The sequence below is a fragment of the Nipponia nippon genome, unplaced genomic scaffold (assembly GCF_047370975.1).
Source record: "Nipponia nippon isolate SJK-2023a ecotype South Korea unplaced genomic scaffold, ASM4737097v1 scaffold_1, whole genome shotgun sequence".
In the NCBI taxonomy this organism is placed as follows: domain Eukaryota; kingdom Metazoa; phylum Chordata; class Aves; order Pelecaniformes; family Threskiornithidae; genus Nipponia; species Nipponia nippon.
In genome coordinates, this window is record NW_028262290.1 from 72,045,507 (window position 1) to 72,059,847 (window position 14,341).

Below are 14,341 nucleotides of genomic sequence, written 5' to 3' on the forward strand. Positions count from 1 at the left end.
AAAAATTTAGCCTACTTGCGATGTGGGCCTTGCAGCTGTTGCTGTGGCTCTACGAGGTGCTTTATAGCCATGCCGATTTGAGTCCTTGTAGGAGGACCCAGCAGTAAGTCCTCATTAAACGTAAGAATTTTCTTTGATGCCATGATTCATGGTCTTCAAGAAAATAGGATGGGGGGTTATTTGAGAAGGGCTTCCAGGATACAGAGTGGAGGAAAGTGGCATTGACTGTCAGGGCTGACTGACATGAGAAACACCTTTTCTTTTTTTTCTCCTTTCTCTCGGTAGTTGCTCATTATCATGGAGCTTCCCAACCTGCAAGTGTAATTCAGTCTTTCTGTGTTTCTTCAAGGACAAAGAGGCAAAAGGGAACACAAGTGACTGCCTCGTGCTAGTTCAGTTTTACCTTGGGTTACGGCTGTAGTTTTGTTTGTAAGCTGGGCATCTGAAATGCCCCGCCAGCATTTGCCTGGGAGGTTTCACGGTGCTCACACAAGTTCTTCGTGGTTCCAAGGAACACTCCAGCAGACACTGGCAGTTGTTTAATTGTTGGGGTTTTAAAAAGAAAAACAAACAAACAAAAAACTCCAAAAACCAAACAAGGTTTTGCAGCTTTCCTGACATCACTGTTCCCAATTATAATAACTTTCATAGCAACAAAGTAGTAACTGTATATAATAGTGTGTGTGTGTATTGTTTGTTGCCATATACTCCCTTTTTTGAGATGGAAGTTATGCAGGTCTTTTACATCTGACAGTTCTGAACCATCTGTCTAGCAAGGCAGGACTGTAAAATAGTCCTAGTTTAAGGTTACCTTTTTTTTACATGTATCTTCCAAAAATATGCACAAGTTGAGGGTCTGTAGAGGAAGTGTGATTTGTTAAATTCCAACTGATTAGATCTACTATGAAAATTTTCTTGTATGAAATCAGTTTTATATTCTTTATGTAGTACCAGGTTTTGATAGAGGAAGCACTTTTTTAGCTTCTGTGTTATCTGGAAGGAGGGGAGGAGGAAAAGACCATGAAAATCAGAAGTTTCTCATAATATGGACATTTTTTCCATTAGAGACCACTTTTATGCATGTGGGTATATGTAATTCCTGAGGAAAAACCCTTCTATTTTGCCTGTGCCACCCGTTTCATTCAGTGCACAGGTACCAACTTACCAGCCTGCAAGCTGACTCCCTAGATCGTCAGGCAGTGAAGAGGCAGAAGAAAGGGAGAGCAGGTCATCCTTTACTGTTAGTAGAGGAAAGGCGTCAGTCACTTTTATCTCCCCCTTCAGTGTAACATCTCAAAGAAAGTTTTTTGTCAGCAATTTGTTGGCTGCAGCAGCTTTATCATCTAAGTGGTATGAGTTGCTGGGAAAGCTCATTTAGTGACAAGTTAAATGTTATAATCTCCTGTAAGCTATGTATGTAATACTGCATTTTATGGTCTAGCCCTGCAGTGCAGAGCTATTCTCCGTGTAGCACACATGTTGAACATTAACTACTGTTTGGGTACAGAAGGTGGAGTGTGCTCTCTCTGGTTTCTATTGGGTGAAGATAAACATACTGGTAGTTAATGCCATAAAGCAAGCAACCAGGAATAGAGTGATCACAGGGCATCAAATCAGTTTTTCCTAGTTTTGTGAATTCCTCATGTCTTGCTGTTTCTTTTTTATTGCTCTGGAGGGTTTTCTCCTCCCTCATTTGAACAGAATCAGTTTAAATTCTGTTTTGCATTGGTTTGGCTTCTTTTAACAAGTGCTGGATTTACTACATACAAGAAGATATGTTCTGGATACTTTTTAGAAAACTTTTTTGTTTGGCGTATAGCAATTATTGTACCTCTAAAGATGATGGTTTCTTAGCAATATACTGCTTTAAGAAGCTGTTGTATTCTCATCTGCTTTCAACAGCATGTTGAACTTTGATTAAGAATGTCTATTATTGACCTCTTGCCCCCCCCCCCCAAATAATAAAGCAGTATCTTAGGATGATAATTTGATGCTTGTTTTAAGTTTTTATGCAGCTTGCTTTAATGGAACTCCTAATGCTGTTCCTGACATTTTATAAGATTCGATTTCTGTGCTTCTACTTTGTTAGTTAAAAACAAAACAAAACAAAACAAAACAAAACAAAACAAAACAAAACAAACCCCACTCAAATAAAATTTGCTACCTACACCTAAGCTTGGCTTGACCTTCTTGGAAAAATAGAGAGAGAGGAAACTCTTCATCTTGTCTCTTGCTGGAGAAGACAGATTTTAGACAGCTTGGAATCCTGGACAGGAGTTCTGCATGTTACGATTGATGCTGCTTTTGTGCAGAGGGCCAGACTAAAGGAACTGAATGCTGTTTAGCTCTCCTTTAGCTGAAATCGGTGAATTTTGCTACGTTTTGGGACAAAGTGGGAAGGCCTAATATGTTAGAACTTTAAAAAATAAAAGTTTAAAAAAAAAATCCTCAAAGGTGTATGAGGGACAGCAGGAACAAAAATGGTTCCAGATCTGTACTTTCCTGTATAAAATACACCTGTAGCTTCAGTCTCTTACTGAGATTTATGATCATCTCGTGTATTTTTAGCCAAGGGGTTTTTTTGCTCAGGAACTTGAAAACTTCCTTCCCCAAGTAACACAACAGGGTTTGCATGAAAAATTGGTTTGTTATTCCCTCTTCCTCCTACCCACCTGTAACCTCCAAGCTTTGCTTCTTCTAGTGTTTAAACTTGAAGCACTGGGTATCTAAATTCTTGGCTTAACCTCAGAACAAGTACACAGGCCAATGGGCCTAGCTTGAAGATCAGCTAACTTTTCTATTAGGACCTGTATCCCATGACTGAGGTTAGTTTTGTTTCCATGTCTATGTGTTTTAGATGGTATGCCAAGTAAGAATTGTAGCTTTTTTTTTTTTTTGGCCTTTTTTTGTTTCTCCTTTTAAAGGCTGTAAATGTGATTGCAATTAGCGACATTATTGAAAGATTCTTATCAAACCCCATTAATTTTCCTCACAGTGCTTTTCAAGTATTCAAGCTGTGCAGAATTTATTTTGCAGCTTGAGTGGTGGTACGGCACTGCATGACTGCAGTTGATACGTGATAACAGCCAGCAGATTTCAGGCAGTGTGTCAAGCAAGCTTTTACTGGAGAATTTGGCTTCCTGGGGTTTAAAAGGTTGGCTCTGTGACTTAGGACACTTACAGGACATAAGCCTTTCCTTTCTCTCCTACACTTTAAGTTACAGCGAACTTTGAAAGTTTTCTTCGAGAGCAAAGTCTGATACTGTTGGAATAGCTGCAGACAGGAACAACATGTCACTGTGTCTTTCTTGAAGAAAATAAAAAGAAACGTCAATACAATTCTTTAGCATAAACAGAATTACTATTTAAATATTATTTTCCATTGTGCATCTCCTCTCTCCCATTTGAACTTAAAAAGAAGCCCACCCAAACAAACCAACCCACACCCGCCCACAAAAAAACCCCACTTTCTTTTCTGTTACAGAAAAATGCAAAGGGACAGGAGTTGTTTGACCAGATTGTATATCATTTGGACCTTGTGGAAACTGATTACTTTGGCCTACAATTCATGGATGCTTCCCAGGTTACAGTAAGTATAACTTCAGTTAATTTTTATGTCAGAAACAACTGATATCATGTTTGGTTCTTGCACATAAAGCCAAATCCTCTAAATGAGTCGTGTCATTTTATATGATATGCATGTGACTTGATCGCACATAAGTGAAAAAGCAATAATTGTGGGTAAAGAAAAATGTGCTTTATGTTTAGTAGGCTCGTGGTATTAAAAATGGGTTAAATCTCTTGCAAGCAAGGGATTCTTGTAACTCCTATCTTTAGTTTCATTTGCAATAGAGAAAAATTTTCCTTCTCTCCCCTATCCAATGACCTTCAGCATCTACAGGTAAAAGAAAAAAAAAGGAACATATTTACAGATGCAGATAGATAGATATATTAATAAAATAGGGGTAAAAAAACTGCAACCTTGTGGTTAAACTGTATTGCTATATTTAATTTTTTCCTTTGTCTGTTCACCTTATGTGCTGAGGTATCAGTATGACAGCAACCTGGGTTGTAGGTAGAGAATATACCGACTTGGAAAATAAGTGTTTGCTTTTAGGTTATCTGGTCAATACGTAAATGTTTTTTTCCATAAAGCAGCAGAAGGCAGATGTATTCTGTGCTATTAGAATAAAATAATGGGAGAATGTAGCTGCAATATTGTCATCTTGTGAAAAGTAGGTTCTATCTTTATCATCTCAGAATTCTCAGCTTTATTCTCTAGCAAGCATGGGTCAATGTGATCAGGTCAGATCAGTGTTTTACCAGCTGCACTGTGATCTGTGAAAAGTCATTTACCAATGACATTAAACAACAACAAAAGCCATTTACCAATGACTTCAAACAACAAACAGGAAACCTGTTCAGATATTATAATGACTTGATATTGAGAAAGGGAACCTATGCTTTTGGGGAAGAGAAATCTGGTATTATCTATTTAAACATTATCCTAATATCCCAGTTGATTTAAGGGTATGTATTTATCACTGGAAAATGATGTTTGAATGAAGGACGTCCATAATGGGTTTGGGGTTTTTAGGAAGTTTGGCGTGTGTTCCTGATAAATTTCGTATTACATAAATTGTGTGTCCTTTTATCATGGACCTGATCATAAGGACACAGCTAATAGAGCAGAGCCTGCTCATAATAGGAAAACCAGATGATATTGTCACTGATTGTCAACTCACCTATCTGGGAACTTGATAGCCAGGAATAGTTACTAGCAAGGAGTTCTGTAATGTTTTGAAAGAAGGGAAGCAGAAAGGAAGAGCGAAACATCCTTTCCTGGCAACAAATAGGGCAGATGAGAAGCAGAAGACCTGGCTGAGGAAGCAGAGAATGCTAATTTTCCTGTATATTTGCAAAACTGAAGGGCTCTTTTGCATGGTAAGAACGATGAAGCAGAGATGTGAGCCATGTATGTTTTCTGTAGATAGCTCTATCCCTGGTGTTCAGGGCAAAACGTGCCTATGTATGCAAGTGTTTTAGCTTGCTTTGTATGCTGTTTCTTTCCTCTGTATTGCGGGGTCGGGGGGGGGGGGGGCGAGTAAATCATGGCATCTACGGTTACAAGAGGGATAAGGGCTATGAACAGCTTCTGGAGGGCCTAAAAAAGCCAACACTGGTTGCAGGGCTTTGGTTAGTAGGGTTATGGCTTCCTGGATTAAGAGGAGTGTTGAGGGCAGAGTTCTTCACCTTCACTGGAGTGCAAGGCTGAAAGCTCTCATTTGTGGTTTGGTTTGGGTTGGGTTTTTTTGTCTGGCTCAAGCTGGGCAGAGAGTAGAGAGCTTCAAGGCACCAGCTTTTATCTACCCCAGCACCCTGTGCAAAAAGATCCCATAGCCTTCCTTGGTCTGTTTTGAACTTGTGACCCACTCCTTTCGTTTGCATAGCAATTAACGCGTAGCCACCATGTGCTTCTGTTTAGTGCCAGCCCAGCCGCACAGTGGCAGTTGTGGGAATGGGAGATTAAAGTTGTGTAAACTCCTTGAGGCTATAAGCCTTTGTCTTTATTATGTATTGTTAAGTGCTGAACATCTTTAAGCCACCATTATAAATAAGAGAGCACGGAATAGTCTTTGAATAGTGGAGATTACTTCTGTGTGCTCCAAGGCCAACAGCCTTTGAGTGCACTGTTTCTTGCAGTCCTGTAACTTTGCCAAAGAGTCGAGACAGGCAGTGGTGATAGCTGTGATTTAGAAAAGAAAATCATGATTAGAATTTATCTGCTTTGAAAGAGAAAATTTTTTTGTTGGTTAAACAGCTTATTTTTAATACTCCCAAACAATAATTTTTCAATACAACCAAAAACCATAAAGTTGTGGCATGTCAGCAGTAAGACGGCAAATACTGTAAAGCCTATTCAGTGAACTCTGCATCAGTTTGTATCTTGTGCTCTTCGAAGATATCCATGAATAGAAGGATGTAGACAATAATCTAGTAGTTTATTCTAAAGCAAAGCTTTCTGTACTGTTGTATTTTAAGTTATCTGGTATTAACTCCAGAAGTAGAAATACTTGGGGGGAGAGAGGTTGTTAAGTATTGTTAGTGTGTGGAAGAACTTGATCTAGTGGAGAACCTTTATTCATAAATGAGGTTTAAAAAGCAGCACAGATACATTGCCTGCTGATGTTCAGCACCTTGACTGATCACAATTTGTAGGTTATAGTGAGGAATAAAACTGCATCTTACTGTAATTGCATTGTAACAGCTTTGGACCAACACTTTTTTCCTACCAGACTCAGTAACAAAACTCCCGAGACTTAGTGCTCTGCAGCTGTTCTAGTGGTGGTTCTTTCATCATTCTCATCCTTTTTTAATTTCGATTTTTGTGTATGTTTTATAATGTGTATAATACAGCAGTACAGTGGGACATGTATATAATTTATAAATAAATATGCATGTATTGGAGGTGCGTGCTCAAAAACTTCTTTATTTTTTGCGCTGTTGAAGGTTGGAGACTGCTGCTCTAGGACGGCTCTAGTGAGCCTGGGAATGTTCTAAGGCCCTTCAAATGTTTCCCTAGTTTTGTAATAAAAACCCTGCTCTGCTTTTCTGTTCCTCCTGTTTGTGGACGGGAGGGAAGAGAGAAGGAAAGGAGGAGTGAAGGAAGAAAATGAAATAATAAATCAAAGAAATAATTTCTTGTTCAGCTAACTGTTACAGGACTTCAGCAGGGAAGTAGTGTTTGGGGTGACTGAAGAGTGTCACTTACGTAGCAGGTCTCTGTAAAGGTTTAGGGAAAAGCTTATTGGGTTTTTAATTACTTTTACTATAGTGTGTGTGTTCCAGCAAAGCAGGAAGCCTTGAAAGCTGTAGTTGAGGTCGGAAATAGCAATAACAAAATCTTGTGAGACCATAGTATCGAAGCTGAGTTGCCATGAGGAAGTATTTTATTGATCTTTGCAGAAATTGGTCATGTGCAACATATTCTATGGTTGGTTTGGGTACTTGACATTTATTTTAGGCTGCTGGTAGCTAATGTCTATTTATTTTCTGTCCAGGCTTGTCCTTTCTTTGTCTCTTATTCCAGATCATATTAAGAAAAAGGACTTCTGTGATTTACAGCTCCTTATGAGCTGCAACATATTATAGGATTCTCTCAGGATATAGATCTCTCAGTTTCTACAGTTGCATTCTTTGTTCCAGTTGTCTGTCCTGTGATAGTAAAACATGGATACGCTCCCAGTCCCCCTGTTTTAAGGGAATGCAGAACAGAAGAATTGCCCATGTCGATTAGCTTGGACTTTGCTTCCGTTTCCCTCATGATTTTGTTTCTGATTGTTCACAAGAACAATTATAGAGTACTTGAGGGGGACAAAGATTTAAGATACAGCTTTAAAAATTTTGGTGGTTTTTTCTTTTTGCAAATGAGCTGCTATAATCCTTGAGGTGTGAAACTTTAGCTGGGAATGCGTGGAAGGAAAAGAATTAAAATACCGCTTTTCTTACATGCATCTTGTTCGGTGATCCTTTATGTCCGATCTCTAATGTCACAAAGGTCCCTTGGCTTAAAGAAGATCTATATGGAACAGCCTTTCCCAGCTGTGTAGATATATTGCACTCTGCAGTCAATTGAGCCGTTCTGGGGATGTGTGCACGCACCCAAAGTATCTGGCACATTGGGAAGCACTAGATTTACAGCATGTGTACAGCAAGACTTTTGTGCAAGGACAGCCCGCGCCTGCTGCAGGTGCCCATGGCTACGATGGGGACCAGGGTTCCCTGGGGAGAGGAGAGCCAGGATCAACCTGCAGTGAATTGTCCTTGCAAGCTGCGTTTCCAGCTGAACTCCTTAATATTGACCAATTCCTAAACTGATTTTTGATTAATTTGCTGTGAGAGACAAGAAGACAGTGGAGGGAGGAGATGGAGAAGAGTATGTAGAAACTAAAATAGGCTTTCGTGAAAGCAGTGTTCCAAGTACAAAAATAAAAGGGAAAAAAGGTGGCAAGAACTGTGTTGCCCAGACTGGGCCTAACCAGCAGCAATGTGTCAGGACCCACTGATCTGGACACTGAGATCCTCACCTGTATGGGAGGTGGCCTTGTGGCCAGGTTTTTCTGGGAGAGTCAGGATCAAGTATGCTTCACAACACAGATTTTCTACAATGCAGTGTGAGGGTGGGGGATGAAACAAGCTGGACAACAAAGAATAATACCCGAATGCCTTTGTTTTCTCTATACATCATGAACTAGAATCCTTGATGGCTCAGCAGGTATTGAGTCAGGGCCTTGGAGGGACTTGGTGCTTCATGACTGCCTCTGCTGCATCTGCATTTTCTATTAAGGGCTCATTGTCATTCAAATCAAGAGTTTTTTCAACTGCTTGCTTTTGATGTTACTGCTGTGAGTTCTTAAGGGTGTGAGGGATGTGGAAAAATAAGCAACTCAAACCAGTCAATTAGCATCACAGTGTGATATCCAGGAGTCTCTTTCCTTATGTACTGCTTAATACTGTAACAACAAGTGCTCTTTAGGCAGAACAAAATAGGGACAAACCTTATTGTTCAATATATTGAATGTTGGGAGGAAGGGAGACTGGTAAATATTTTGATAATGCAAAAGGTTTGCTTTTCTACTTCTGGTAGAAACATCCCCTTTCCCCATGAATAAACTGTGAAATTAATCTGTGACTCTGTTTTCCTTCCCTGACTGTCTCTTGTTCCTCTGGATGATGAGCTCTTTGGGACTGTGGTTGTTGCAGGGTGTGTGTCTGTGGATTGTAGCCCAGAGCAACAAATAACCGGTCTCAGCTGGAAGGTCCCACGAGCTGTACAGGTAACAATATCCTGTAGTACTCAGTGCTTCAGTTACTAATAGGGGCAGTGATACGAGTGCCAGTTCAGTGACTGGACAAAGGCAATGTGGCTGACTATGCAGCGATGCAGAACACCTGATGAATGACTGCTTCCAGCTGTGGCTATCCAAGGCTGTATTTCAGTCTATGAACACTTGTTGGGAGACTCCAAAACACTAAGAATTCCCAAAGCGTCTCCAGTTTTTAGTTTTCCAGTAGCACGTGCTGTTTCCAGGAGGGCTGGAGACCCATCTCCACAGACTTGAGAAGCAGCCGTATAGGGCAGGTGGTTGTGATACTGTCGATGCGTGATGCTTCTCCACCTCTCTTCTAAGCGTAGAGAAGTCAAGTCTCCAGTCTATCCAGGACAGCAAACAGGTTTTGCTGTTTTCTTTTCTCTCTATGCATGGTCGGACCATAAGCTGAAGTGGTTTCCTTAGTTTTCTTCCACAGATTTAGTCAGGTTTGTTGCCTGTTTGTTACAAATCCTTTCAGTTTATTTTTTGAGTGTTGGGGCACAGGCTTCAAAATTAAAGGTAACTTGCTTTTTATTGCTAGAATTGATCTGGAGTGGCATCAGCTTTCATTGTCTGTATAATAAATCTAATGAGAATTATGATACACAAGGCAAGTTTTTTATATAATTTTGTGGTTCACTTTTTTTTATTCCCCCTCTCTCTGGGATACGAAGTTTCACTGCCGAGAAGAGAAAGGGAGTAATCCAGTATGTACTACTGTTTTGTGTGGTAGTGATTATCAATTATAAGTTCTGCTTCTTTTACCTCAGGTCTGCGAAGCAAAATATTCCTTGGGCTGAAGTAGGTTATCACATGTATGTGAATTAAGATAGGATAATGGTCTTGAAGGATGTGCCTATAGCTCTTCATTATTCATGTGCAGTCTATCTGGACTGCAGATAAACCATGCCATGGATCAGGATGCTTCTGAGATGGCTCTGTGCAGACTCGGGCTGGGACAGGCAAGGCTTTCATGAATGCCACAGGATATGTAGTTGGAGGTCCCAGATAGGGCTGGTGAAGGCCATTAAGGCCCATCAGTGCCCTCAGGGCTCTGGAGTTAGCATCTAGAGCCTTGTACTTCTCGAGATCCCAATGCAGAGCTTTCTTACCAGCTCCATCTGGCCTTCTGCCACTGGACAGCATTGCTTGCGCTGTCCCACTGCTTCTAACTTGTGGGAGGTAGCTGCCTTTCTTCACAGGGCAGGAGAGGACCTGGCATAAGAAATGCTGTTTTCGTTCCTGTACAACTGGTAACACACAGAATAATGTCAGCTGAAAGGGAGTGCTGGAGGTCAGCTGGTCCAGTGCCTTTTAGAGCAGAGACAACTTACAAAACCGATATAACTTCACACTTTGATCAGGTTGCTCCTGACGCCTCCGACAGCGCTGATGTGGCACTATACCACTGTGCCTGGGCTCCATTTCAGCAAGCTGGTGCAGCAGTATCTGAGGAGAGTCTAAAACAAGGCTGGGCCACTGAGCTTGAAACTCTTGCAATTGTAAGATCCTGCCAGTATTTTATGAAAAGTTGGTCTCATCTGGTCTTGTGACGGGAATGCTATATGAGCAGAAGGTGTACTCCCCCCCCCCGCTCCGCCTTCAAGTCAGTTTGGTGAGATTGTAGAGCAGCATCCTGAAAGATGCCTCCAAAACTTGTCTGGTTAAGGGAGTGCATATATCCAAGCTCCTGCTCAGAGCAGCCCCAGCTGGATCTGGTTTCTCAGGGCTTTGTTCAGTCATGTTTGGATACCCTCAAGGAAGGCGGCTCCACAGTCCCTCTGGGCACCTGGGCTTTGTCTGAGCAGCCTCATGGTGACAATCTTTTCCTTTTGTCTATCTGGGATTTCTCCTGGGTCTGGTGCCACTCCTCTTTCTGCCACGGCGCACCTCTGAGAAGAGTCAGTCTTCATCTTCTCTACAGCCTCCCAGCAGGCAGCTGAAGTCAGCCGTCGGGTCCACCCCTGATCCTTCATCCTCGAGGCAGGCCAGAGGCAGCTCCCCCCGCCTGCCCTTGTGTGCCCCAGCCCCTCACCAGCCCAAAGGCCCTGTGCTGGGCCCACACCCCACCCATCAGCGTCTTTCCTGGACTGGGGAGACCAGGAGGGGACAGAGGAGTCCAGATGCAGTCACCAAAGGGCCAAATAAGAAAGGAGGAAAGCGTTTTTACTGGGTTGTTTTGTTGGTTTATTGGTTGGCTTTTTTGTTGTTGTTTATTGCCCACTCTTGAAAAGGAGTCCCAATGAAGCAGCTAGAAGGGACCTTAAGGGTGAAATCCAGCACTTCTTCCTAGCAGAACTGCTTTTCCAAATGTATTGGGTTTGTCTGGCAAGTTTTTGGTAGCGGGGGGCTGTAGGGGTTGCTTCTGATAGAAGGCGCCAGAAGCTGTCCCCGTGTTGGACAGAGCCAGTTCCAGCTGGCTCCAAGACGGACCCACCACTGGATAAGGCTGAGTCCCATCAGCAATGTTGGTAATGCCTCTGTGATAACATATTTAAGAAGGGATAAAAACTGCTGCGCAAAAGCAGCTGAGAGAAAGGAGTGAGAATATGTGAGAGGAACAACTCTGCAGACACCAAGGTCAGTGAAGAAGGAGGGGGAGGAGGTGCTCCAGGCACGGAGCAGAGATGGAGGACCCATGCTGGAGTAGTTCGTGAAGAACTGCAGCCCATGGGAAGGACACATGTTGCAGAAGTTTGTGGAGGACTGTCTCCCGTGGGAGGGACCCCACACTGGAGCAGGGGAAGAGTGTGAGGAGGAAGGACCGGCAGAGACAACGTGTGATGAAACGATCACAACTCCCATTTTCCGTTCCCCTGCGCTGCTCGGGGCGAGGAGGTAGAGAAATCAGGAATGAAGTTGAGCCTGGAAAGAAGGGAGGGGTGGGGGGAAGGTGTTTTAAGATTTGTTATTATTTCTCATTATCCTACTCCAATTTGATTGGTAAAGAGTTAAACTAATTTCCCCAGGTTGAGTCTGTTTTGCCCGTGACGGTAATTGCTGAGTGATATCCCTGTCCTTATCTTGACCCATGAGCCTGTCGCCATATTTACTCCCCATGTCCAGTTGAGGAGGGGGAGTGATAGAGCGGCTTGGTGGGCATCTGGAGTCCAGCCGAGGTCAAACCACCACACCAAAGCAAAAGCTGTCTGTCTAACTTCTTTTCTTGATCTGTTGCTATTTGTTGTGCACTGCAGCAGAGGGTCTGGCTTAATCTTCAGTCACCCCTTGGGCAGGCTTCTTGTCCTCAGACTGAAAAACCCCCACCTCCAGGCCCAAAAGACTTTGGTGGCCCTCTGACAGTCTCCTCCTGTCACCCTGGCGCAGCAGCCCAGTGGAAGCCAGGCACTCTCCTCCCCTCTCCCTTTCAGCTCGGCTTGTAATATGGGAGTGCTGTAATTGTCCATGTTGATCTCGCAGAATCCTTATTCAAATAGTTTCTCCAGCCAGTTTAGGAATGCCTTTCTGTGTCCCAGCTCTCTCTTTCTCTGTAGTTTGGAGTCATTAGTCACCCTATGGAGGTGCATTGTGTCCCATCACCCTGCTTCCTATTGAAAATGCTAACCAGTATCAGCCCTGGTGTTCATTAAATCTGGAGTTGTATCTGAGCAATTTATCTAAAAGCAGTTTTTCTCTGCATCTACGTTTTCAAGAGGAACAGAACTTTCTAGGCTGGATCAAAGAAACTTATGAGAGTGTGAAGAACAATCTTCTCATTGTTTTAAGCTGTGAACTCTTGGGAGCTTGTATCATCTCTGAGTATATGCTTGTGTAGTCCCTGAGTTTCTCCATGACCCCAATTCTCATTTGGTTTTCTGTTACTACCGTAATAATATTTAAAAGATGACCTTCAGAAGAAAAGAGGAAAGGGCTTTTTCTCCTTTGTTACTTTTTAACTTTACATGTGTAGAGAAGTCCCCAAACTGTGGTTTGGTGGGTAGCTTGTTTTTGGTGATTCCTTCCTCCCATGTGTTATGTACTTTTTAATCCTCTGCTTTAGAAGGCCATGTGGCTAATGGCAGACAGCTTGGTAGGATTCAGGTGCCTAAGAAATCAGACAGCAAGAAGACAGTTAAAGGGATAATTGATTTGGGGTTTTAAAGGTGCCAGCTTTTGTTTAGCATACCTTCTTTTCTGAACCTGAGCATTTAGCACTGTTCTCCTTCCTGTACCTCCAGGTAAGGCTTGAGAAAGCATTTAAGCAATATTTTTCAGAGAGCAAATAAAACTTCCAGTAAGAATGGGCTTTGTCTTACTGCTAGTTAAGTATGTAAATAAGCATAAGGGAAAACAGTCTATTCAAGACGTTCTTCATGCATTTTAAACTAGCAAAGCAAGCCAACCAAAAAGGGTCAAATACAATTTTTTTCCTTTTCAGGTCACCTTTGAGGGCTGTATAGATCAAGACAAGGATTTTTCATTCTTTCAGGAAGCAAGTAGAGAGGCGGTGGAATTTGCAAAGCTCAGGTGTGTGATGGGTTTGTGTCAACCTGTGGTATTCCCCCTTTCAGTCTTCATTTGGCAGTCGCTGTGGTCCTTAGGTAGACTGCTCCAGTAGCTATAGTTTTTCTGCTATATCTTGACACAAATACGTCTTTCCCTTGCTGCGTGACTATTTTGAGAAAATATTGGTGGCTACCACTTACGAAGTGTTGAGATACTTATTTTTTGCTCTTCAATTAGATAAAGTAAGTGATCAACAGGAGAACATGCTGAGATAAATATGTGCTTCCAGTATCTTAAGAGATCTTTTTTTAAAATGGTATTTCTTCCATGTGGAATTGTGTGCGTTTTCAGCACATGAATCCCAACCAGTGACTACTGTTTTATGTCAGTTAATACCATAGGAAACATTATTCATTTGGCAAAGAAATTATACTGGGATTAAACAGGAATAAATGGAAGTTAATCCAGCATTTGAACTTTCAGTTTACCTGACAGACTTAAAGGAGCGACCTCATTGCTCTCTACAGCTTCCTGAGGAGGGGAAGTGGAGAGAGGTGCTGATCTCTTCCCTGGGATCCAGTGACAGGATGTGTGGGAATGGTTCAAAACTGCACCAAGGGAGGTTTAGACTGGACATTAGGAAGCATTTCTTTACTGAGAGGGTGGTCAAACACTGGAACAGACTTCCTTGATAACATGGTCAGGCAGTTGGACTAGTTGATCATTGTAGGTCCCTTCCAACTGAACTATTTATTCTGTTCTGTTCTGTTCTGTTCTATTCTATTCTATTCTATTCTATTCTATTCTATTCTATTCTATTCTATTCTATTCGAAAGTAATCGTAGAATCTTGATTACCTGCAGTTTGGCCAGGTTTGGAAGGTTTTTTTCCTTTACTGTGGGCAAAATAGCTTAGATACTGTCTTCCTATCATAACACGGTCCTAAACCAATTAATTCCTTTCCTCCTTCTTGTTCGGCACTGATACTTCTGAGTCCAGACTGGATATGGAGAATGTGGCAT

At 42.0% G+C, this 14,341-nt stretch overlaps 1 protein-coding gene across 8 annotated transcripts in view; it reads left to right on the forward strand.

Annotated features, from left to right (window-relative positions):
- The window catches only part of EPB41L4B (erythrocyte membrane protein band 4.1 like 4B), a 196,316-nt gene that overhangs the window by 53,947 nt on the left and 128,028 nt on the right, over positions 1 to 14,341 (forward strand). For all 8 annotated transcript variants that reach the window (XR_015705195.1, XM_087759587.1, XM_087759548.1 and 5 more), the window contains exon 2: positions 3,485 to 3,589. Coding sequence is in view for 7 of the 8 variants with exons in the window: in XM_087759587.1 (XP_087615713.1) it covers positions 3,485 to 3,589 (105 nt within the window). In the remaining variant the exon portion in view is untranslated. The remainder of the gene's footprint in view (positions 1 to 3,484; positions 3,590 to 14,341) is intronic.